The sequence below is a fragment of the Labrus bergylta genome, chromosome 16, assembly GCF_963930695.1.
Source record: "Labrus bergylta chromosome 16, fLabBer1.1, whole genome shotgun sequence".
Classification (NCBI taxonomy): Eukaryota; Metazoa; Chordata; class Actinopteri; order Labriformes; family Labridae; genus Labrus; species Labrus bergylta.
The window spans coordinates 4,934,815-4,959,772 of NC_089210.1; the positions used below are offsets into that span (position 1 = coordinate 4,934,815).

General features: G+C 42.4%; 3 protein-coding genes across 6 annotated transcripts; 1 reads left to right on the forward strand and 2 right to left on the reverse strand.

The window, feature by feature from the left end:
• Positions 1–400: 400 nt before the first annotated feature.
• LOC136183131 (uncharacterized) lies at positions 401–3,373 on the reverse strand. The gene is made up of 2 exons (XM_065965198.1): positions 3,273–3,373; positions 401–2,283 (listed from the first exon to the last, which is right to left on the reverse strand). Exon 2 carries the CDS (start codon positions 2,240–2,242, stop codon positions 1,337–1,339), a length of 906 nt encoding a protein of 301 aa, XP_065821270.1. The 5' UTR covers positions 2,243–2,283; positions 3,273–3,373; the 3' UTR covers positions 401–1,336.
• A 2,328-nt stretch (positions 3,374–5,701) lies between these two features.
• med15 (mediator complex subunit 15) lies at positions 5,702–16,574 on the forward strand. Of its 3 annotated transcripts, none has more exons than XM_065964676.1 (18): positions 5,702–5,862; positions 6,840–6,927; positions 7,060–7,111; positions 7,679–7,702; positions 7,870–8,034; positions 8,251–8,570; positions 9,026–9,439; positions 9,604–9,720; positions 10,200–10,346; positions 11,952–12,070; positions 12,180–12,307; positions 13,357–13,491; positions 13,697–13,760; positions 13,872–13,938; positions 14,597–14,754; positions 14,959–15,125; positions 15,300–15,398; positions 15,756–16,574. In XM_065964676.1, the coding sequence occupies exons 1-18, from the start codon at positions 5,795–5,797 to the stop codon at positions 15,890–15,892; spliced, it is 2,469 nt and encodes an 822-aa protein (XP_065820748.1). In that variant the 5' UTR covers positions 5,702–5,794; the 3' UTR covers positions 15,893–16,574. The 3 variants fall into 3 exon arrangements, with proteins under 3 accessions (XP_065820748.1, XP_065820749.1, XP_065820750.1); XM_065964677.1 differs by having other exon boundaries at positions 8,254–8,570; XM_065964678.1 differs by lacking the exon at positions 7,870–8,034.
• A 962-nt stretch (positions 16,575–17,536) lies between these two features.
• thoc6 (THO complex 6) lies at positions 17,537–24,704 on the reverse strand. Of its 2 annotated transcripts, XM_065964679.1 has the most exons (14): positions 24,603–24,704; positions 23,957–23,997; positions 22,592–22,683; positions 22,423–22,487; positions 22,199–22,302; positions 21,505–21,542; positions 21,312–21,360; positions 20,666–20,737; positions 20,472–20,574; positions 20,336–20,385; positions 20,196–20,258; positions 19,848–19,958; positions 17,932–18,060; positions 17,537–17,786 (listed from the first exon to the last, which is right to left on the reverse strand). In XM_065964679.1, the coding sequence occupies exons 2-14, from the start codon at positions 23,981–23,983 to the stop codon at positions 17,706–17,708; spliced, it is 984 nt and encodes a 327-aa protein (XP_065820751.1). In that variant the 5' UTR covers positions 23,984–23,997; positions 24,603–24,704; the 3' UTR covers positions 17,537–17,705. The 2 variants fall into 2 exon arrangements, with proteins under 2 accessions (XP_065820751.1, XP_020513901.1); XM_020658245.3 differs by lacking the exon at positions 24,603–24,704 and having other exon boundaries at positions 23,957–24,111.
• Positions 24,705–24,958: the final 254 nt, after the last annotated feature.

Here is a 24,958-nt window from a genome sequence, read left to right on the forward strand (position 1 = left end):
AACCTCTCAAATATAATGTGCAACACAGAAAGTCTGATGCTGCCCCCTGCTGGTCAACTGCACCACAAGACACTGACACCTGCATCAAGCTATCCTAACCCAAAAATAATGTTTGAGATTTTAAATCTCGGTCAAATTCTTCTAAGGAAACTGTTACATTCTGCTTTGTGTTAAATTGGATATTTCACAGCTTCCTGTTCTAACAGGATATGAAATGATCCAAGAAAAATGTCAGATATATATGTGTGTTATATCAGTAATCACAAAAAAACCCACTTCACATGGATCTGCAGAGAGAGACGAAAAGAAGGGAAAATGGAAGAGTGAGGGTTTAAATAAAAGGTTAAAAAAGAAGACAGGATTTACATTATACTGACAGATGCAGGTCTGAATCAGAGAATTTGGCAGATTCATTTATTATCGCACATAATATGTCACATTTTAAAACTGAAATTTCAAACACAGATAGAACAAGAGAGTCTTAATAACCCATTACATTTTAAGATTTAAGATTAAGATTTTACTTTTATTGATCCCTGCAAGGGGAAAGTTCTGTTTTTACACTCTGTAAGTCATGCAACACACACATAGGCTGAAATATATACACACATGCACAAACAGGATCCTATGGACATGCACTAATGGAGAGATGTCAGAGTGACGGAGCTGCCCACAGCGGGCGCTCCTGAGCTGGTGGTGGGGAGGGGGTTTGGTGCCTTGCTCAAGGGCACCTCAGCAGTGCTCAGGAAGTAATCTGGCACCTCTCCAGCTACCAGACCAACTTCCATGTTTGGTCCGCACCAGGACTTGGACCGGCGACCCTCCGGTTTCCAACCCGAGTCCCTACAGACTGAGATACTGCCGCCCCAATTTTAAGGACATCCTTGAGATTGAGGCCGAAGAACTGAGTCGTCCAAATGATTAGCTTACTTTAAACATTATCAAAGAACTGGCATGTCCAACTAGAAAACAAATCAGTCAAAAACAACACATCAGATCCAAAGAAGTCCAAATCAAAAGAGCTATGGAACAGAGAAAAAATCCTCAAGACGATGGAAGATTTAAGCGAGTCAAATCATACAAAAGATCACGAGAGCTTGATTGAAAAGATCATCAGGGGCACGATGAGTCACAATAGAAATGATCAGGAATCAAATTGAAATGCAATTTGATAAATCAAAGTCCAAATACTGATACAGAGTCCAGTGAAGGTAGAGACATCAACAACAAGATCGAGTAAAATGTCTTGGGACCATGACCAGGCTTCATTACCACAGCGTGTGTCCTGTCACAGTTTGGTTCAACTCAATGTGTTTTTTTTCTGTTGGTTGAGCTCTCAGTTGACACTGAAGGAGCCTGTAAGACGAACCAGCTGTGGCAGATTCTGTCTTAAATCACTGAAATACTCCTGAATATTAAGCTTCTGTCTGTGGTACCTGTGATCATAATATGCCTCAAAGTATTTCTCGTAGTCGACACCTAAATCCAGAGAATAATACTCTGAATCTTCACCCAGCATAACCCTGATACAAGGGGCAAAAAAATCGAGTCTACACTTTCCCATTATCATTTCCTTGTGTTTTTCAAAAAGTGTGTCCAGATCTCTTTGGTACACTGCGATGAGATTCTGTATCGGGTCGCAGGTTTGATTCTCTCCGAGTCTCTCCAGGTGAATCAGCATCTGGATGTGGAAGGCTGCTCCATTCACCCACACCTTTAAAGACTGATTCGGCATGTGCCCGTCCCTCACCATGGAGTTCTTCAACTTGGTGAGAGCGAGACTCAGCTGGCTTTCGATCCGCTCAAGGTCGCTCCTCAGCTTGTTTCTGTTCTCAAAGTGCATTGTGAATCTCTTCAAACACTCGTCGATCAGATCCCAGACCTCGGAGGTCTTCTCCTCTGCTAACACTGATCGCAGAGCCTCTTCAATGCTCTCCTCAGGCGGACTGAATGAAACCATGTCAATGATGATGGCGATGGCCAGTGCTCCAAGTCCAGCTATATCAGCAGACTTAGTGAATGCGGCCAGCTTCTCTGCCAGGTTCTTAATCCAGTCTGCAGCGCAGTCGGCCGCTTGCATTTTCCTGGTTTCATAAAGTTGTCTGAGGTTGTCTGTAGACGACTGACTGGTGTACATCACTAAGTGCTTCTCAACTCCTAGATCTGGACCATCCTTTAGACTTTCCACAAAACGGTCCAGTGCGGCCTTCTCACGCTCCTCCCAGCTCAACACATCACCCATCGTCTTGTTTTCAGATGAAAGTTGAAAATTTCTGTTTATCACTGCAACACACAAATAAATATAGCGTGAACACTGACATCCTGATATACCTGGGCATTGTAGCTGCATTTAGCATATTGATGTAGCCTACATGACGAGTAAGACACTGACTGAGATCACCTGATAGAATTACATTTGTAAAAATCCGGAGATCTTTTCCATTCTAGGACTTTTATTGTTTAATGTCATGAGTGTAATAAATGATTTAACCTCCCCTTCCCCCCTCTTTAGCTTTGGCCTCAGTATAATACTGTTGCATTGAACCTGTTAGCATGATAACATGTCCTGACACCTTCAAACTATAGCCTTAGTTTGTTAACTTAACTAAAATAATATAAAATATGAACCTGTGAGTTTTAAGTTTTGGTTTATCATCTTGGTACCATGAACATGACCTTGGCTTTAAGCCTTCATGTTTAGCCTCTGAATGTTAGTCTGATATAGCCTACTGTTCTTGGACCTTGTAGTTTTAGCCTCTGTTGGCATGACAACGCGTCTACGGTCCTTTGTGCATCAGTGTGATAGGATCATGATAGAGCCAGAGCCTGTCTTGAATATCTTCATGTTATACCAGCCTCATCTGTTTGCATGATAACCCCCCGGGACCTCAAAGCTCAAGTTTTAGCGTGTCGTGGTTACCATGATAATATGTAGGTTACTGAAGCCCTTTAGTTTTAGTCTACATCTGTAATCACAACACCATGACCTTTAATTTGTATCATCCTCACAGGTCTAAAAATGATTCATTTAACCCCATGCACTCAAACAATAAGAGGCTAGACTATTAAACTTATTTATATCCTCACTTATTTATCTGTTTTCACACCCAACTCCTGACCATTATAATAACTTTGAGCTTAAAAAAAAAGCCTACACGTCCAACAGATCTCTTCCATCAGGCTATGAAAGATTTCAGTTTTGATCAGCGTGTTAATAAAAAACAAATGACGACTAAACATGAAGCTTTAAGACTGCTAGGTTAGTTATTTACCTCAGCTCTCGTCGAGATGGTGAAGTGAGATAAAGCTCACTTCACCAGGCAAAAGGGAGGAGCGGCTGGCTTTACCGCAGTGGGATACGTCGGGACGTTAACTTGGTTTTTACAATATCAGTGAAAGTGAAAGTAAAATCTGACTGCCGCAGTCCTCAATAATTGACATCAACATTAACCTGCACATGAACCCAACACGGACCTGCTTAGCCTACCTATAGCCTGTTTAAATGTGGTTCTTTATAGGCTATTATTATTATTATTATTATTATTATTATTATTATTGTTATTATTATTATTATTATTATTATTATTATTATTATTATTATTATTATGTAGAGTATGGGTCTGAATTCACGTGATGATGAATAAGGCTTTTTGATATCAGCCTTTCTTCCATTTCTTTAGACTACTTTAGATACTTTTCCCCTCACTTTCTCATTTAGGCAAAAGAGATGTGTTGTTTGGTGATTTTGAGGAAGACCAAAGTATGATTTGGCCATTTATATAGGCTAGAATACTGCTTGGGAAAGTTTTATTCATAAAAGTAAATATCTAAAGAGCCTACTTTCAACGTTTTCCATCAGGAGCTATGTGACTATTTCCAAAGACTTGATAAAGACTTTTCAGTTTAGTAGAAAGAATTGCACTTGCTGAAAACCCAGACATTTTAATCTTCTTTTTCTTTAAGTCTAATCTTTATTTTATTTTTCACTGTGATCCATCGTCCTCTTTCTGTTCATGAATTGAATTAACTGCTTGATTATGGATTCCCTGGATTCCTATGCCAAGCCACCCAGCATGTTATTGTTATGCCATGTTGTGTGTGTGTGTGTGTGTAAATAAAGATAAAAAAAAAAGAAAAGTTGATGGTGTACTTAGACCTTAGCTAAAGATTTTATAATTTTAGGACTATTTTGGTATGTCGTTAAAACAAATTGGCTACAGTCTTGGTGAGCAGATTCACGGGCAATATAATCGTGCGACAATACCAGGCTAGTAAAATTGCTCGGGCCTTAAAGGTGCACTATGTAGTTTTGGTAGAGAAATGTGAAAGTTGGAGAAATGCACAGATTATGTGGTACATGTTCATAACTCTGTCCTCAGAGGAAAGTCTGGTCCCTGTAACACTGTTTGAAGATAAAATACTACACGAGAAGTTATAGTGGGGGGCCGCAACAGTGAAACCAGGTACCAGACAGTGTCCCATTTTTTCCTTTGAATAAAGTTTGTTTATTTAGTTCAGAAAATATATTATATAATTGTTTCACTTCTCCAACTTTCAAATTTCACTATTAAATCTACATAGTGCACCTTTAAATTGGGATGATGGGCTTTTACTTGAAGTTTTGGGTTATGGAGGACGAGATCTGACAGAAGTATAAATAAATAAATGTATAAATAAATAAAAGAATGAATAAATAAATAATTAAATGCGTGAATAAATAAATAAAAACTGGTAAATAAATGGGACATAAATAATTAAATGTCTTAAATGTATTTCTACATTTATTTATTTCCACATTTATTTATTTATACATGTATTTATTTCCACATTTACTCATTTCTACATTTATTTATTTCCACATGTACTCATTTCTACATTTATTTATTTCTACATTTCTGTGTCGGTATGCTAATGAGGTAGGAGGGACTAACGTCAGTCTCATTCAGGATTGGTCACAGGAGTGCGCTGCTCCAAATCTACTACTTCCGTTCAATGCTGACAGCTAGCTGAAGAAGTGAAGATGGCTTATTTCAGAGTTTGTCCTAACCCTCCTATGAATAAACTCACAGTTCTCAAGCTGGTCAGCAACTTCCCGCAGCAGGTCTTTATGTCCCATTTATTTACCAGTTTTTATTTATTTATTCACGCATTTATTTATTCATTCTTTTATTTATTTATACATTTATTTATTCATTCTTTTATTTATTTATACATGTATTTATCTATTCATTCATTATTTTATTTATCCATTATTTTATGTATTTATACATTCATTTATTTATTTATTAATTCTTTTATTTATTTATACATTTATTTATTTTTTTCTTCATTCTTTTATTTATTTATTCCAGTATTAATTTATAAATTTATTTATGTATTCATTCTTTTATTTATTTATACATTTATTTATTCATTCTTTTATTTATTTATTCCAGTATTTATTTATACATTTATTTATTTATTCATTCTTTTATTTATTTATTCATTCATTATTTTATTTATTTATTCCAGTATTTTTTTTGTACATTTATTTATTTATTTATTTATTCATTCCAGTATTTATTTATACATTTATTTATTTATTTATTTATACTTCTGTCAGATGTCGTCCTCCATATTAAATTCATGTTTCGCTCCAGTGAACAGTTCCACAGTTTGTCCAGCAGGCGGCTGTAGCGACAAACACAACGCTCGCCACTCGCCGCCATTTTCCTCAGAGCGGAAGGAGGAAGAGCAGAGGGAAAACATTAAAGTGTTCCAGTGAAAAATCCTCATTAAATATATAATTTCTGTAATGGAAGTCCCTGGACCAGACAGCGACTGGAGGAGCCCTCAGTTTCGACAAAAAGTCGTCGCTCAAATGTAAGATATGTGTGTTTCTCTTGGCTGTGTGTTTATATAAACACCTTCTGATGCGCGAGTCTCATTAGCGGAGCTATCGCGAGCTAACTGAGCCGGATTCCCCTTTGAAAAATGGTCACTTTAAACAAAATCGCAAAATTGCAGCAATTAAAACATTTTTATCAACACGGGAAACAGTTTATATTAAAATGCGGAGCCGACTCTTTAAATCGGCGTGCCTATAATAATAAAAAAACAACCTTAATTGAATGTTATGGCAGATTTCAGTGTTAGCTTTCATCGCTCATACAGCGGGCTCCCTCCTACCTCCTACCTCTTGTTTTCATGTAGGCACTGTGCAGAAATATGTTTATCTGTTGTGTTTTTGTTTGTAAGTTTAAATCCGCCTAATCATGTCAAACTAGCTAGTTCATACACACGTTCATTACCCTGAGTGTCTTCATATAAATTACCTTTTTCACCAGGTGTTCACAGAGCTGTTTAGTTAATGAATCACAGTAGCTTCAAACGTATTATGATTTATTTTTTATTTTTACAAAGGCTACATGCAATGCAAATGTAAACATATGTATTCTTTTATTATGTGCATGCCAGAAACTTTAATGAAAGTATGACTTTACAAATAAGACTTATTCGCGACCTGGCCAAAAGGTTTAACAGCATCTCACGCCAGAATAAACATTTAGAAACAGTTTTGCAAACAAATCCTTGAAACTTGTGTTTGAGAAACTGCTCAGTCAACACAACAGCTGTAAACAAACATCATGAAATTACCACTAAGACCCAGAATAATTGTTAATTAAAGAATGAATGAGAGTGCAGGGTGACGTTGTGATTAAAATCAATAAAATAAAATCTGTACAGAAATGTGTTTGTGCCAGTTTAACGCTCAGAGGAAGAAAGGACTGAATCTGAAGAAATGTTGCCAAATGAATGCAGTTTATTTCAGTGGATTGATTGTATGTGTTTCCTCTCAGTGAGGAGGCAATGAGGAAGGCAGGAACGGCACACACCAAGTCGAGCAATGACATGGAGAACCATGTTTATGTCAAAGCCAAATCCAGAGTAAGTACTGATCCACTGCAGGATATTTTCTCACTAAACAAGAACATTATGAAGTGCGTGTTGTTTGAGTCTTTTCAGTGAAGGATGATATTTCTTTCAAGGTGTTGATATTGTTTTTTTGTTTTTTTTTAGGAGGAGTATTTATCGCTGGTGGCGAGGCTGATCATACACTTCAGAGACATCCGTAAGTTGTAACGCAATAACACGTCGCGCTCTGTGAGCTGTGAGTCAACTCCTGATTTAAAAACATCAACGTAATTGTTAGCATGCGGGCTGGGAAGTGCAGGGTAATCCACAATGCCATACGAGATACCCGGCCCATGGTGATATCGATAATATCACAATGTAGTGAATTTGCAGTCATTTCAAACACGATTCATCTGGATGTGTGATTACCTCAAGAATATAAAAAGCCACTAAAAAGTTAAAGTGCAGGATATCTGTATTTTTTAAAGGCACATCTCATCATTCTTTATCCTCTCTGGCATCATCCCGCTGTCATCTTCTTTTTTTGGCCGATGATGATGAACCCTCATTCATTCATTCCACCACGAGTAGTCATGAAGTAAGGATGCGATGAGTGAAATTGGCAGGGAGATCATTTTGCAATTTAAATATTGATAATATACACCAGCAAGTCAGGAGGAGAATGTATTACTGTATACAAGTTATTCCAGTTATCACACAGAGAATGTAGAAGAAATCAGAGTGCGGTGATTACTAATGATTTTTTTTTTTTTTTTTTTTACAGACAAGAAGACTCTTGGTGGTCCAGGTAAGTGGACTCCGCTTTTGCGCCGTTTGGTTCACTTTCCATTTCGGTTTTTCTTTGCTGTGTTCTCTCTTCTGCTGGACCTGTCACTTCCGGACTCGTAGTGTTCATGATTTCTGCTGTGCATGTTGGTGCTGCGTAATATTGTCTGTTGTTTACCCTTCTGCTAGATCCCATGAATGCCCTGACTAACCTGACAGGGGTTGGAGGGGGTCCGGGTGCCATTGGCATGGGGCCTCGCCCCACCGGTGCTCCAGTGGGTGGCATGGGGGCCATGGGGCAGATGCAGATAGGCCAGCATGCCATGGCAGGGGTGGCTGGAAACCCACAATCCAGTGAGTGTGTTTCCTCCATGTGGTGTGTGTCTTCTGTTAAAGCTGATCTTTCGTTCCGGGGATGCTGGCTGCGTTTAAACTGCAGATTTTGGTGGACCGAGTCGGTCTTCCTTTCGGTCTTCGCTTCGGCACGTTGTGTGTCTGATACTCCAGAGCTTTCCTCTGACTGAGTTGGAGATCATTTTGTCCTTCATGATCTTCTCACTCACTCTTTAGTAGGGGGTCCAGGACAGATGCCGATGCAGCAGATGGTGCAGGCTCAGCAGCAGCAGCAGCAACAGCAGCAGCAGCAGCAGCAGTCGATTCAGTTCCAGCAGTTCCAACAGGCCCAGCAGCAGCAGCAGCAGAACGCCATGCAGCAGCAGCAGAACGTTGCCATGCAGCAGCGGCAGTTCCAGGTGCAGCAGCAGCTGAGGGTGCAGCAGCTACAACAGCAACAACAACAACAACAACAACAACAACAACAGCAGCAGCAGCAGCAGCACCACCAGAACCAGCAGCAGCAACAGGCCCAGAACCAGCAGCAGCAGAACCAGGTATCTTCACCACATTAACATCAATATTATCTTTGATTTATGTATCTTAATAAACAGAACTGTGCACATAAGTGATGCTGATAGATCAAAGACTTTAAACTTGAACCTCAACGCTGCTCGACTCACCGGAATGACTGAGGAATTTGAATCCACTCCCAGAGGTTTATATCACCTACAGTATCAGATGATGATAGACATTGAAGTGCTCCAAGATTGAGGCTAAAGGTATCAAGTAAAAGATCCTCCCATCAGGAAAATTCTAAATTGTCCCTCGTATATTGCAGTTCCTTGGCGGGATAATTGCGAACAGAGGGGGGAAAAAGATTTCTACAACCAGACTGAAGTAAACCCTTCATGTCAACTTTAAAATGTTTTTTACTGTTTTGTTGTGACTGGTATTCTCTCACTTTTAGTAAAGACATCACATCACCAAACACTGCTTCTTGTGTCTGCAGATGCATCAGACGACGATTCAGCAGCAGCAGATGGTGCAGCTGCAGCTCCAGCAGCAGCATGCTCAGGCTCAGGCACAAGCCCAGGCTCAAGCTCAGGCTCAAGCTCAAGCTCAGGCTCAGGCTCAAGCTCAGGCTCAGGCTCAAGCTCAGGCTCAGGCTCAGGCTCAAGCTCAGGCTCAAGCTCAGTCCATCCAACACATGGTTCAGCAGCAACAACAGCAGGTTCAGAATCAGGCTCAGCCTCAGCCCGGTCAGATGCCTCCACACACTCAACAGCAGCAGCAGCAGCAGCAGCCCGGCATGGTGCCTCAGTCTCTGGCCGGACAGATGGCTTCCGCTCAGCACGTTCCCATCAACTCGCTCAGTCAGCAGCAGCAGCAGCAGCAGCACCAGCTCAAGATCCAGGCCTTCCAGGTGAGACTGCTGCCCCCTGCAGGCATCAACTTAACTTGATAATGTGCAAAAGCAATAAAGTCATAAATGTGACCGGTCAGACTCTCAAGAGAATAAATCATCACCTGGAGTTCCTGTTTTCTTGCTAACCCGCCTCTCTGCTTTTATGCTTTGTGTGTGAGCAGACCCGAGCAGCCATGCAGCAGCAGCAGCAGGTGCAGGCGCAGCAAGCGGCACAGCAGGCCGCGGCGCAGGCACAGCTCAACGCAGCTGCTGCAGCCGGCTCAGCTGTCCCGGGACAGGTGAGATGGCAACCGCCTCCAGCTCAGGTGCTTCCTGTGAAACACAACAACATGACATCACATGACACTGACCACACGCCAGTCTGTTCTCTGTTTTAGTTTTAACTTCCAATCTAAAGATTAAACATTTTTCAATACCATCTCAGACGAAGAAATGTCCTCTTGAGAAATTTTACACAATCCAGTTTTCAAAACATTCTAAAAGTTTTCTCTATTTGAGATTTCTCCTCACTGAATAACATAAACTACCCACAATCAAGATTACACCGACAAACATTCAAGTACAGACTTTATTTTGCAAAAGACATGATCCCATTTTCTTTAATTTATTCGACTTTTACAGTGTTGTAAATTCAGGCTGGAAAAATCTTCACAGTTATAGAAAGGCAAACATTTGTGCTGCTGTGTGTGTGTGTGTGTGTGTGTGTGTCCTCTCTGCTCACCGTTGCTGTCATGTCTCCGTTGTGTGTCCTCTAAAGTTGGTTCGTCCTGGGATGATTACCACCCGGATGCCTCGAGCCCCCCTGAACCCCTCCATCCCCCCTCAGAACGTTGCTGCAGCGGCCGCAGCTGCCGCCGCCGCCGCTGCCGCCGCCGCGGCAGGAGGACAGCAGATGACACAGCAGGTATCTATCCCCAGACCCCTCCCTGTCCTCCACAGCGTGCTTCTGTCTGTCAGTGTCTTTAACTTCTGTCTGCCCTGATGCTTCTGCCTTTCTACAGTCACATATATTATATATTTCACATATCACCTGAATCTATGCTGCTATTGATGTGGCGAAAAGCAAACACAGATCCACAAATGTGTGTGAAGATAGAGAGACGTGCTGCCAGCCTGGTGCTTGCACTAGGTATCCCAGCATGCTTTGTGCAGTGAGTAAGCTGCCTGCAACACACAATGAATGGGAGTGTGTTAGCAACAAGCTAATTTATCCCAAACAGTGCCTTTTTTTTAAACACATTTTTTTCCCTCATTGTGTCATAATCATGCATTTAAACTAAAAGGTGATATACTTTTTAGTAATTTCAGCGTTTTGGAGTACAAGTTTGATAGAAATGACTCCCGAATTCAGGACTACAACTGATTAGTGAGGCGGGGCAGTCAGTGAGCCTGTGAGCCTGAGCGAAGGGCGAAACAACCCTTCTCCGAGCACGTTTTGTTGATCACCTTAGACAGCCAATTGGGAGGCCCGACTCATGTGTAACTAATGAATGGTGTGTATTTCAGCTCCAACCAATTAAAAATGAGGTACACATTTATATGCTCTACATATCGTGTACACATTTGGTAACAGCTCCATATGATTACTACTTTTCCTTGACCTTTGCCTCTCAGGCGACATAAAGGCTGCTCCATCATATTGCTGGAGGGTTTTTGAACTATGGGCAGCAGAGAGGATATTTAAACATGATTTTGTCAGTTAAATCAGTGCGTTTATTTAAGCAGTGTTGCATTAGAGGGAGAGACGTAGTGAATATCAGCACTGCTGTTAACATCTCCTCTGGATTGTTATATTGTTTCTCTGTGACAGTTCAAAGACCGTCATATAAAAGAAAACAGTACCAATTCAACTAGTTCCACATCTGAACTGACTCTGACCCGTTGCCAAGCAACCCAAACATTCTGCTGCACTCAAACCACTTTGTCTGTTTCCATGGTGACCACAGACCTGCTACTTAGTTTGAAGTACATTTATTTGTATATTTAAATGTACCATTTGCAGCCAGCTAAATAAGAGACAGTTTTGTGATTCAGAGGTAGACTAACCAGGACAAAGATCAGCAGCTTCTGGGTTCTGTCAGGTAAAATGATTGTTTTAATTAATGGAGTCTGTTAACTGTGAAGAGAGTGTAATCAAGGTCTTTTATCTGTAATGTTTCCACACACTTAAAGTCAGTCAGTAACAGAAACATGAACTTTTAGTGGGCTTACTTTCATCTGAACTTACCACCCAAGGAGCTCTAATCAACCCTTACAGCCTCTGTCACTGCTGCTGCCTGAAGAAATGTACTGGAGTGATTCCAAAACTAGTTGAAGCTATTCATCGTTTAGAGGCTGAGGTGTGAAAAAAAAGAATTATCCATAAAGTGAAGTGTTGAAAACTAAATCCAGCAGATATTTGAATCAGACGTTCATGAAGTCTCAACGTGGGTCATAAAGCTTCAGCGGCTGCAGCCTCTCCTCCTGTGATTGGTTGATTTACCGTCTCTTTTTGTCCAACCCTCCACAGGTGCAGCAGCATTCCATGATGTCATCGCCCTCACCTGTACAAGTCCAGACCCCACAGTCGATGCCTCCCCCTCCCCAGCCGTCACCTCAGCCCCCCACCTCGCAGCCCAACTCAGCCAGGTGCAGCAGCTGGACACGTGATTCTGTTGCCCTCGGACGCTCACAGTGATTCTGATTTATTTCACTTTTACTTCATTTTTTTTATCCGTCTTCCTCTTCCCGTCTGCAGCTCCGGTCCCACGCCGTCTCCGGGGGGTTTCCAGCCTAGTCCATCGCCTCAGCCCTCACCGAGCCCCGCCAACAGTCGAACCCCCCAGAACTATGGAGTCCCCTCCCCAGGGCCGCTCAATACTCCAGGTACACACTCAAAATCGAAACACGTTAACAACAGAACTTTATCTGAACAACCTGCACAGCTGTATAATCTTTTTAGGGAACAAATGTTGCTTCTATAAAGAATCTTCTAAAAAGATCTTATCTTTCATAATAAATATATCGAATTAAACCAGGTAGGTTGTTGTTTATAACACCCTTTAGTAGAATCCCTTTAGATTCAGTTCATCATTCAATCATTTCCAGTAGACTTCACTACATGTTTGATCATGGAGCACTCACACTCCTCAAACAAACTGGACTTTGGAGGTCTAACATGCTTGGGCACGGTACGGGTTGCCTAGTGTGAGAGCGCCCTAAGTGAAACGTTTAGTGCTGTAAAGACAGTCGCTTCTCTGAAGTCTGAGGGCAGGTGCTGCTGATTTTCAGAAACACACTCACACGTTCTCCTCTCACTCACTTTGAAGATTTTTCTTGACAGTTGTCTCATGATGGTGCTGCATTGACGACCTTTATCTTAAAATTGGCGTCATAACTCCGCCTCAGTTAACTGTGGCTGTTTACAAAACCACCTACTCTACTAGTAGTGCATACTGATATGACCAAAAACACAATATGCCAAAAATCACCAGGATGCGTATGATTCAGGAAACATCTACAGTATGCATCAGACCAGTCTTCCTTGTGTACTGTTTCCCACAATGCAAAGCGCCAGGTCAGTGATTCAAATTACGGACAGCAACGGTCATCATAACAAGGGGAAATAATCACAATCAGACCAAACCACACAAAAATACCACCAGTTATCTCTTTGGATTCTCAAAATCATAAAAATCTAAATTAGTTCCTCTGAAGATGACTCCGTGTTTTCAGTCTGTCAGAGTTTTTTTTTTTTTTTTAATCCAGACATCTAAAGTAACCTGAGACTTCAGGCTGCTGTTTCTAGCAGGGATAAATCGTAGAGCAGACAAAACAAGGGGAGGACTCTGGGAACAGAAGCCTCTCAGAACATAAGAAGACATAGTAAAATGTAATTACTAATGATTCCTCCCTCACTCCCTCCCGTCCTGCAGGTAACCCGAGCTCGGTGATGAGTCCGGCTGGACCCACGTCTCTGGAGGATCAGCAGTACATGGAGAAACTCAAACAGCTCTCCAAATACATCGAACCTCTGCGCAGGATGATCAACAAGATCGACAAGAACGAAGGTCAGACTCGGAGCTCAGACTGTCCGTCAAAAAAATCAATACAATGTTTCATGGTTAAACTTTTCAGACCGTGATGTCTGCAGGAATTTGATTGTAGATGGAGATAGATCTAAAGACGTCACCTTGGACCTTCAGGCTCCTCATAGACGAAGCAGTGAATGTAAGTCATTACAGAAGCGTTAATATTTTTTGTGTTTGTTTACAGACAGAAAAAAGGACCTGAGTAAGATGAAGAGTCTGTTGAACATCCTAACTGATCCAAACACCAGGTAGCAGCTGAAAAATGAATCTCACACCGATCATCAACGCTTTAATTGACTTCAATTAACTCATTTGTGTGTGTGTGTGTGTGTGTGTGTGTGTGTGTGTGTGACCTGCAGGTGTCCTTTGAAGACGCTGCAGAAGTGTGAGATCGCTCTGGAGAAGTTGAAGAACGACATGGCCGTGGTGAGAACGTTTCCTTCTGTCCAAACTTTTCTTCTGATTGAAACTTAAACTCCTCTCGCTGTGTCTTAAGCTTTTGTCAGACTGTTTGTTTTTTTCTGCAAAAGTGCCGCATGCAAGTTCAGCCGTCATCAAGCTTTTTACGTTGGTATAGATTCCGCAAAGGTGAAATATTGGTGCCTCAGGGCGATCACTTCGTCCCCCTGTTACGCCTCTGCATTTAGAGGGGACGATGATGTTATGAGCCGCGCTAACCGACTCTTCCAACAGGACTCTCTGCCTCTTGTCTGTTGTTTTTAGAAAGTGGATTTTTATTTTTATTTTTAAGATACATTTTTGGGCTTTTTGTGCCTTTTTAATGGAGAGATAGGAGAGTGGATAGAGCTGGAAATCAGGGAGAGAGAGAGAGTGGGGTATGACATGCGGGAAAGAAGCCACAGGCTGGATTCGAACCTGAACCCGCCCGCTTGGAGGACCATAACCTCCATACATGGGGTGCGCTCACTAACCACTGCACCACCAGTTGTTTTTTTTGGTAAACCGCACACAAAGCTCATTGCTCCTGGATAATAACGGAGTAACACAGCTCACGTTGCTCCAACACACTGAATAATATTTTTAACATCTGATGTGTGATTGAAAGTTTGATGTGTTGTTTCAGCCGACGCCGCCTCCCCCTCCAGTTCCCACCAAGCAGCAGTATCTGTGTCAGCCGCTGCTGGACGCCGTCATGGCCAACATCCGCTCTCCGGTCTTCAACCACTCTCTATACAGGACCTTCGCCCCCGCCATGACCACCATCCATGGACCCCCCATCACGTACGTGTCACACAGATCAGGAAACTGTGTTTGCGATCAGTCGCCATAGTAACAGGGACAAGCCAAATCTCCAAAGGAGGCTTTAGAAATGGGCATCTCAAAATAAAGTGCTCACTTTAGAATAACTTCATAACTTCCTTTACTATTTTAGTTCACAGGGACGATAGTTGTGAATATTTACAGGAGTTTTTTTGTTCTTGTCAGGGGTCCCATCGTCTCGGGCAGGAAGAGGAAACACGAGGACGACGAGAGGCAGACCATCCCGAACATCCTGCAGGGGGAGGTGGCTCGCCTCGACGTCAAATTCCTCGTCAACCTTGATCCTTCGTTCTGCAGCAACAACGGCACCGTGCACCTCGTATGCAAGCTTGGTGAGTATAGAAAAATCTGAGGGAGGGGGGGGGGGGTTTGGGACCTGAAAGATAAGCAGTGAACCACCTTCATAGTACAAAAAACTCAGAATTTCCCTCGAGAACTGAACACCCTGCTTCGTAGTTTACCCTCCCCCTAAGGCTAACTTTGTTTTAATGTTATTGTGTCCTCAGACGATAAAAACCTCCCCAGTGTTCCTCCTCTGCAGCTCAGTGTTCCTGCAGATTATCCTGATCAGAGTCCGTACTGGGCCGACGACGGGGAGCAGTATGGTGAGACACACACACACACACACACACACACACACACACACACACACACACACACACACACACACACACACACACACACACACACACACACACACACACACACACACACTTTATAGATGTATGGTGATGAAGTTGAGACAGACATATACAGACTGTTGGAGAAATGCAACAAGTGAAGCTGATTCCAGAACTTTGCAGCTTTGAAGTTTATGTGCTAGAATGTTTTAAAGTCCGGCCCCCGTGGTGTCTGTTAAGAAAAAAGCTGGCCTTTGTGCAAATGTAGTTGATGAGCCTTTGGTCTAATGTGTCAAACATAACGAGCTGATTGGGTGAATGATTCGTCTCTGATTTTTCCAGGTGCAAACGGCTTCCTGCAAACGGTCCACAAAAACATGACGTCCAAACTGCTGCAGCTGCCTGACAAACACTCGGTGACGGAGCTGCTCAACACCTGGGCTCAGAGCGTCCGCCAGGCCTGCCTGTCTGCTGCATGAAGCCCCGCCCACCTGAGGTCACCTGACAGCATTGCTTTGACACAAAGACACTTTTTTTTTTTTCAAATGACGTAAACACTAAACGTCTGACCTTGGACAGGTTTCATCAGTGAAGTGTTTAAGACAAACGGCTCCACCTGTTGACGGTTTTCATTAACATCAAGAAGCTGCTGTGTCCCACGCTCCTGAACGCTCCATGAGCTCAACCTGCGGATGTTAACAGAATGACATACCTGATCAAATCCCTGATGCATTCTGGGAAAATTAAGACTATTTGGCATGATGCTGATGGAGCCCCCTCGCCTGTTTACACCTGCGTCATAGAGTGTCCTTACGTCGACATGTTTCTGCTGTATTCAAAAGCCTTATTGTGAAACAGCAGATTTTAGCCGCTTACTTGTATTTAATTTGTTTCTGCATCAACAGGAAACAAAAAAAGGGAAAAGAGTAACAGAACCGCATGTAACAGCTGAACTCTCAAATCTCCCGATATATATTCTGCTCCCCTGAATGCAACACAGAATGGTTTGTGTTTGTTTGAATGAGTTTCTGTTTTTGTACCTCAGAGAGGATCTGTCATAAAGAACTTTAAGAAATGTTTGTACACTTTGCTTTTCAAAGTGAAAATATAAATGTATTTTTTTGCTATCATAATTAAACCTTTCAGTTTCAACTTTTTAAATTAGTTTCAGTCACTTCAGTTTGTCCCGATCAGAAAAAAACAGCAGTTTAACTGTTGAAATCAAGAATCTAATTTAAGGTCAAATGTTCACTTGGTGAGTTGTAAGTCGTTTGGGCTGCTCGTGGTGCAGTGGTGTGCTGTTTCCTCACAGCGAGGAGGTGTCTGGTTTGAATCCCCGTCTGACAGGAGCCTCTCTTGCACGTTCTCCCGGTACATGTGTGGGTTCTCTCCGGGTACTGCTGCTTCCTCCCACAGTCCAAAGTCATGCTCGTTAGGTTAATTGGTGACTCTAAAATTTCCCGTGAGTGTGGCTGGTTGTCCTTCTCTATATGTCAGCTCTGTGATTGACTGGCTAGCAATGTCAGCTGGGATCGGCTCCAGCCTGAATGAGTAAAAAAGCGGTAAATATAACAGATGGATTTAAAGGAATTTGGGTTGGTGTGTTTTGGCGCCTACCAAAGGTCTCCGAGTGTAACTGCACCGCCCCTCACAGGCTGCGTTCACACTGCAGCTATTATTTTTTACTCGTGTGACTCAGATCTGATGTTTTTATGATTGTCTGAACAGCACAAGTCACATCAAATCAGATTTAAGCCACTCCCACAGGAGTCTTTCAAACATTATGAAATCTGAATCAAGCTTTAAGTCCTGCAGTGTTGACGCAGCTGCGACGAGGACTGTAGCCTCTGTACATAACTGCTAGGCTATCCAGCGCCGTGCTTGTTTTTGATGTGTCAACAAACACAAAGCTGTCTTTCTCCCTCTGTGTCCACTGGTCATTATGCTAAGCTAAGCAGCATTGTTACCCAGTGTACAGAAACTGAAGGCATCATTTTAAACATCTGACTCTCAAAAGAAGAAATCTTCAGATTGTCAAAGTTTTAGTTTTCTAAATTATTTTTCAAACTCTGACCACGGTTGTCTGTTGGATTTTATTTTGAAAAAAAACCAATTCAGTCAACTTTGTTTTTGGTTGTTTATTTACCACAAATAATTAAAAGAGTTTGTATAAAATGAGACAAAATATTTTATTACCTTCAGAATAAACGATACAAAAGCAGTGAACGGTGTTTCTAAAAACTGTGGAAATACTGACAGAAACCAACAAGTCACCATGTCGCTGAGCGCGTTTCAGAAGCTGAGTGAAAACGCTCGGTACGACAGGTTAGTGAACACGTCGATGCGATTGCTGGTGCCGCCCACGGTCAGGACCTGGAACACACAAACACAGTTATTTACTTTTTTAAATAAAAGCTTTACATTAAAATTAACAGACAATCACCTCAGGGGGGGGGGAATGATGTGTTTAAACCCTCTGTTGTCTTTCTGTGAGGATGCGATGCGTTCACTGACTCACCCTGTGCTCGGTGCTGTTGGTGTTGAGCTGCAGTGTGTTCAGGCTCTGCGGTGTGCAGGGGATCTGAGCTTTGACGTCTCCACCCAGCAGACAGTGGGACACGTACGGACCTTCACCGACGGTCAAGATCTACGGAGGGAGAAGGTGAACAAACAGGGTCGATGCTTTTAGGATCATTTTAAGAGATCAACAAATCGTCTTAAATTGTTCGAATAAGAAGTTAAGAGTCAATACAATATTTTTTACCCCCCTCCAAAAAAAGACATTCATTCATGCTTCACGCCCTCTAAGCTTTTCCTCCTCACTCGTCATCAGGCTGTCATCTCCAAATCCTGACTCTTCCCTCGTCTGCTGGCTAACATACAATTATGATAACAGAAACAAGCGGCCTTTGTCCGGTGTCTTTAGCTCGCAAACAAATCCACACTACTACTCATAAGATCATGCTTCTTTGTGTGAGAATCAAACAGTCTCTAAATGGCAATTTTAAACTTTGGGAATTTGAAAGGAGCTGTGAACAACCGTTAGTATAACTCTCTTCAACACAGCGTCACACGCCCATCAGGTGTTTCCAGGGATTCTTTGGTCAGTTAAAGATTTATTTTTGGGCTTTTTGTGCCTTTAATGGAGAGATAGGAGAGTGGATAGAGGTGGAAATCAGGGAGAGAGAGAGAGAGAGGGGAATGACATGCAGGAAAGGAGCCACAGGCTGGATTCGAACCTGGGCCGCCTCATGGGAAGACTATAGCCTCCATACATGGGGCGCGCGCACTAACCACTGCGCCACCGCTCAATTAACTTCTGATAACGTCACTCTCATACTGTCACTGTCAATGTGAGGAGTCAGGGTGACGCTAAATTGCTGTACCGATATCTTGACCTATCCCTGACGCCAACACAGCATAATGTAACACACTCCAGCCTCACACACTCCAGCATAATGTAACACACTCCAGCCTAACACACTCCAGCCTAACACACTCCAGCATAATGTAACACACTCCAGCCTAACACACTCCAGCATAATGTAACACACTCCAGCCTAATGTAACACACTCCAGCCTAACACACTGCAGCATAATGTAACACACTCCAGCCTAACACACTCCAGCATAATGTAACACACTCCAGCATAATGTAACACACTCCAGCCTAACACACTCCAGCGTCACACACTCCAGCGTCACACACTCCAGCATAATGTAACACACTCCAGCGTCACACACTCCAGCGTCACACACTCCAGCCTAACACACTCCAGCGTCACACACTCCAGCGTCACACACTCCAGCGTCACACACTCCAGCGTCACACACTCCAGCATAATGTAACACACTCCAGCGTCACACACTCCAGCATAATGTAACACACTCCAGCGTCACACACTCCAGCATAATGTAACACACTCCAGCGTCACACACTCCAGCGTCACACACTCCAGCATAATGTAACACACTCCAGCGTCACACACTCCAGCCTAACACACTCCAGCCTAATGTAACACACTCAAGCGACACACTCCAGCCTAACACACTCCAGCGTCACACACTCCAGCGTCACACACTCAAGCGTCACACACTCCAGCATCACACACTCCAGCATCACACACTCCAGCCTAACACACTCCAGCCTAACACACTCCAGCGTCACACACTCCAGCGTCACACACTCCAGCGTCACACACTCCAGCCTAACACACTCCAGCATAATGTAACACACTCCAGCCTAACACACTCCAGCCTAACACACTCCAGCGTCACACTCCAGCATCACACACTCCAGCGTCACACTCCAGCGTCACACACTCCAGCCTAATGTAACACACTCCAGCGTCACACACTCCAGCCTAACACACTCCAGCCTAACACACTCCAGCGTCACACACACTAACAGCGTGAGAGAGAGAGCGAGCTCACCAAGTCCTGGTGGAAGGTGGCCTGTCTCTGGCTGCCCTTCAGCGGGAAGACGGAGGTCGGAGACAGAGAGCGGAGATGCCACAGGGACAGAGACGGACCTCCACCGCACAACTGGAAGGAAAGAGACACAGAAGAATGAAGAACATGTTTTTACTCTAAATAAATAGATTTTCCCCAAAGCAAAGAAGAAAAAAAACAAAGCGTCAGCTGATTCCAAACGACACAATTTTTTTACATCCTCTCCCCGCCTTTACCTGAAGCGATAGATTAATAATCATAAAAACATCTCCTCCTATCCCAGACACATATAAATGAAGGTCTAGTGAGTGTGCGTCTGTGTTTTCTCACCATCCAGTCGGAGTCTGTGGTCAGACAGCTGATCCATTTACCGTACTGAGGCCGAGCACAGCTCTGAAACAGAACACGTGGTCACCTTTCTTCTCGAAGAGAAAAACATTAAAAAGATGGAGAGAAGGGAGTTTCCTCACCTCGTATTTGTAGAGCTCGATGCAGTGAACACACTGATTTGTCCGGCTGTCTGAACAACACAACATCAGTGATTAATATGAAAACATTCTGCTGCTTTTTACACCCGAGTCCAACATGGCCGCCGCCGCCACTCACCCCACATCCTCACGGCGCCGTCCTCCCCCCCCGACAGGATCTCGGCCTCCCTCTCTCTCACGCTCACACAGTGGACGTAGTCCGAGTGACCCTGCAGCACCGCCTGAAAAACACAACACAGTTTTGAGCGTCCGTTAGAACGCATTCCAAACTCCTCAGTGAAGAGGAGGAACTCCGGGATTTCCAGGTCAGACCTTGAAGACTCCGTTCTCCAGGTCCAGGATGTGGATGTTGTTGTCTCCTCCTCCGATTACCAGACTGTTGTCCTGAAACACAGAGACACGGAGCTCAGCACGACCTGTGAACGCATCACGCTCTCACAAAGACAAAGAGGGCGTCGGCCAAACTGTCAGACTCAAGGCCTGAAAACAGTGGAGGAAAAAAAGATTCATGTTTGAAATCAAAGTTTCTCTGAAGCGTCGACGGATCCATCTCATCAGGATCTGATCTGGTACTGAAGAGGTGGATTCATCTCATCAGGATCTGATCTGGTACTGAGGAGGTGGATTCATCTCATCAGGATCTGATCTGGTACTGAGGAGGTGGATTCATCTCATCAGGATCTGATCTGGTACTGAAGAGGTGGATTCATCTCATCAGGATCTGATCTCGTACTGAGGAGGTGGATTCATCTCATCAGGATCTGATCTGGTACTGAGGAGGTGGATTCATCTCATCAGGATCTGATCTGGTACTGAAGAGGTGGATTCATCTCATCAGGATCTGATCTCGTACTGAGGAGGTGGATTCATCTCATCAGGATCTGATCTGGTACTGAGGAGGTGGATTCATCCCATCAGGATCTGATCTGGTACTGAGCAGTAAACCGTCCACACTCACTCTGGGGTTGATGATCATGGCGTTGATCTCGGGGATCTCCAGACTGGATCTGAGGACAGAAACAGAACAAACGGCTCAGGAGCTGGAGTCTTCAGGACAGACAGACAGACAGACGGACAAACAGACAGACGGACAGACGGACAGACAGACAGACAGACAGACAGACAGGAAGCAAATTGAAAATGTGCCTCACTTGTAGTTTGGTCTTTTTGTCCACACAGGTTTGACATTCTGAGGACATAAAGAGAGAAAATCATGTTTAAAAATCATCACCATGTGTACAACCTATCCCACCAGTTTTATTTTACATCATTTTGTTACTATACTGTCCACCATGGTTTTTCTTTGTCCTGTTTGCTCATTTACTTATTTTGTCCCTTGCTGACCCTTTTCCTTTTGTTTTGTTTGTCTGTTTTTGTCTAAATCTGCTTGCAAAACTGTATCGTACCACAGTTCCCCTCTTGTTTGTATCTCTTTTTTTTTAAATTTGTTATTGTGTGAGTGTGTGTATGCACGTTTTGGTGAATAAAAGTAAAAAAATATATATAATAAGAATAAAGAGAGAAAAATCAAACAAAATCTAAAAAAATCAGTGGACGCACTTTGATTTATTTGAGAATCAGCTTGTAGTTATTACAGCTTGTTTCGCCGCTGCAGAATGTATCAATCTATGGAAGCAATTTAGACTCCAAATAATGCCCAGATCTAAAATATTAGAATTTCCCTTTAACAATCGTATCTTTTTATTGAACTGAAAACTCTGAAGAACAGATCATGAGAGAGAGTAAACAACAGTGACTGAATGTATCTTGTTGTTAAGTCTATCTCCATCTGTACCTCCACCTGGAGTGTTTGTTGCGCTGGTTTGAATTTAAAGTGACAGTCACCTTCTTGATAAGTTCGGCCCAGCTCCAGGCGCTGACCTCTCCGTTCCCTGCACTGAGGAGCTGACAGTCGGTGGAGAGGAGACAGAACACTGGACCCTCATGAGCTGACGGAGATAATAATAATAAAAAAAAAACATAAAGTTATTTTCTTTTTTCAGTTTATTAAAGGAGCAGCAGCTATTAGCCTCATGCTAATGCTAACATTATAGTGTGTTTGTACTCACCTGTGAATGTGAGGACAGGTTTCTGACTCAGTCTGGTGGCCTCTGGACTCAGAGCTGCAGACAAGCTGCAACATTTCAACACATAACGATGGTTAATAAAGCTTTGTAATACACTTTCACAGACTTGCTGCAGGTGGCTTTAAGCTCTCAGGTATGTGTGCTGTCTCACCTGAAGAGGGCGATCTCTCCGTAGTTGTTACCGGCTGCCAGGTATCGACCACATGGAGAGAAACTCTGAGAGAAGACGGTCATGTGGAGCAGCTGCAGAACAGAGGCGACAAACGTTACTACACTTGCTTTGATATGAGTCATTTTGATTAATTTATTTTGAAAAATCTGTGCCAGGTGACGAGAAACTTTCAATGGATTCTTGTTCCTGATGTCCGTGGCCGTACCTGAGACTTTTCAGCAGATTTTACTGTACAATTTTAGAAATAATTGAAGTTGAATTCTGCTCAAATTGCAAAGAGACACTGATATTTTAGAATTGTTGCTTAATTTTTTTTAATCTGTGTGAGGTGACAAGAAACTTTCAATGGATTCTTGTTCCTGATGTCCTTGGCTGTAGTGCTGAGAATTTACAGCAGATTTTACTGTAGAATTTCTGAAATAATTAAAGTTGAATTCTGATCAAATTGCATAGAGACACATTGAAAAATGCTGATTATATTTTTAGAAATGTTGATTATATTTTTTTTAATTTGTGATAGGTGACGAGACACTTTAAATGGATTCTCATTCCTCATGTCCCTGACTGTAGTCCTGTGAATTTTCAGCAGATTTTACTGTGTAGTTTTTGAGATAATTAAAGGCAAAGTCTGCTAAAATTGCATTAAGACGCTTTGATATTTGATTCATATTTGATATCTTATTTTGACAAATCTGTGATAGGTGGCGAGAAACTTTGAATGAATTATTATTCCTCATGTCCCTGACTGTAGTCATGAGAATTTTCAGCAGATTTTACTGAATAGTTTTTTATTGATAATTAAAGTTAAAATCTGCTCAAATTGCATTAAGACGCTTTGACATTTTATTTTGAAAAATCTGTGGACTCACTTGACTGCAGTACAGTTTATTCGGTCACTTCTCACCAACAGTATGTGGGTGACTTTACAACTACAACAGCCATGTAATCAATCCAATGAATACCCGAATTTGACAGCAGACTATCTTTGATATAACTATGTCGTAAAAATATTTCTGTTTTATAAGAAGTCCTACTTAAAAGCAAGAAAATCAAAAATCAGCAGAAATCTGAACGGAGTTTGGCCTTAGGTTTGACTTCTCCCCATGGAACCCAACACGAGCAACACCAAGGAAAATAATTCACATTCAAATCCAAATTTAACATCTTATTTTGTTTATCTTTGTTGTCTCTGGGAATTAACTTCATGCTAGCGCGGTTAGCCACATTTCTGCCAACAACAACAACACACAGCACATCGCGCCGATCTAAACCATCAGCCAGGTTTCTGTCATTTAAACCAGTTATCGGGTTAATAATCGGATCATTAAAAGTGCTACACTTTACCTCTACGGGACCCATCCTGCTGCTCATCCTGCAGTGATCACCTGGAGCACAAAGTTGGAATTAAAGCAGGAAAAAAAAAAAACCTAAAACGGTGTGAAGGAAAGGAAGGAGCTGAATGCCGGCGAGGGGAGATAACGTCTCTATGTGAGAGGCAATGCATTCTGGGACATGTAGTACAGACTCAACCAGTAGAATTCGGACTCAATTTGCGAGTAGAAACATTATGAATGATGATTCGTGGATATTGCGAAGGAAATGTATTTAACAATTATTGTGAATTAGATAAATATGGACTTGCTATGATTTTGTGATGACTATGTCTTTAAAAAATGTTTTTTTTACTTTATTAAACAGACTCAAGTGTCATTGTATGTTTGAAAAAGAAAAATCACTCGTGATTATTGGACTGAAAAGTAGGCTACCTAATCTAAACAGGTAGCCTGCCAAAGACTAAATAGAATTAAAACAATGGTGATGCCAGAGTTGAATAACAATCTAAAAAAGCATAAAAAATAAAACATCTTTTAACATTTGATTGAACATTTTAGGATAGGATAGGATAGGATAGTATAATACTTTATTGATCCCCAGAGGGGAAATTCGGGCGTTACAGCAGCACAGACAAGAAAGCTCAAAAATACCTCACCAGCTTGTTGAACCTGTTTGCCTCACCAGTCTTGATTCCACCCCACCAGCATGCCACAGCAAAGAAGAGGGCACTGGCCACCACAGACTGGTAGAAGGTCTTCAGGAGTCTGTTGCAGACACTGAACGATCTGAGTCTCCTCAGGAAGAACATCCTGCTCTGTCCCTTCCTGAGCAGGATGTTCTTCCTGAGGAGACTCAGATTTTGCTGATTCTTATTTTTTTTTTCTTCCAAAAGCACATTATAAATTAAGACCTTCGACGTTTTTCTGTACAATTCTATGAAACTTTGTTATTATTGTATGAAAGATTTATTGTAAATCTCTCGCTTTATGTTACTTAGTGTTGTTTTGACAC

Excerpts from the sequence above, each read along its gene's own strand:
- LOC136183131 (XM_065965198.1), bottom strand. The coding sequence starts at position 2,242 with ATGGGTGATGTGTTGAGCTGGGAGGAGCGTGAGAAGGCCGCACTGGAC.
- med15 (XM_065964676.1), top strand. The coding sequence starts at position 5,795 with ATGGAAGTCCCTGGACCAGACAGCGACTGGAGGAGCCCTCAGTTTCGA. Across the intron at positions 6,928-7,059 it reads ATGTCAAAGCCAAATCCAGA|GAGGAGTATTTATCGCTGGT; the intron begins GTAAGTACTGAT and ends GTTTTTTTTTAG. Across the intron at positions 12,308-13,356 it reads AGGGCCGCTCAATACTCCAG|GTAACCCGAGCTCGGTGATG; the intron begins GTACACACTCAA and ends CCCGTCCTGCAG.
- thoc6 (XM_065964679.1), bottom strand. The coding sequence starts at position 23,983 with ATGAGCAGCAGGATGGGTCCCGTAGAG. Across the intron at positions 20,386-20,471 it reads CGGCGCCGTGAGGATGTGGG|ACAGCCGGACAAATCAGTGT; the intron begins GTGAGTGGCGGC and ends TGTGTTGTTCAG. Across the intron at positions 19,959-20,195 it reads CCACAGACTCCGACTGGATG|TTGTGCGGTGGAGGTCCGTC; the intron begins GTGAGAAAACAC and ends CTTTCCTTCCAG.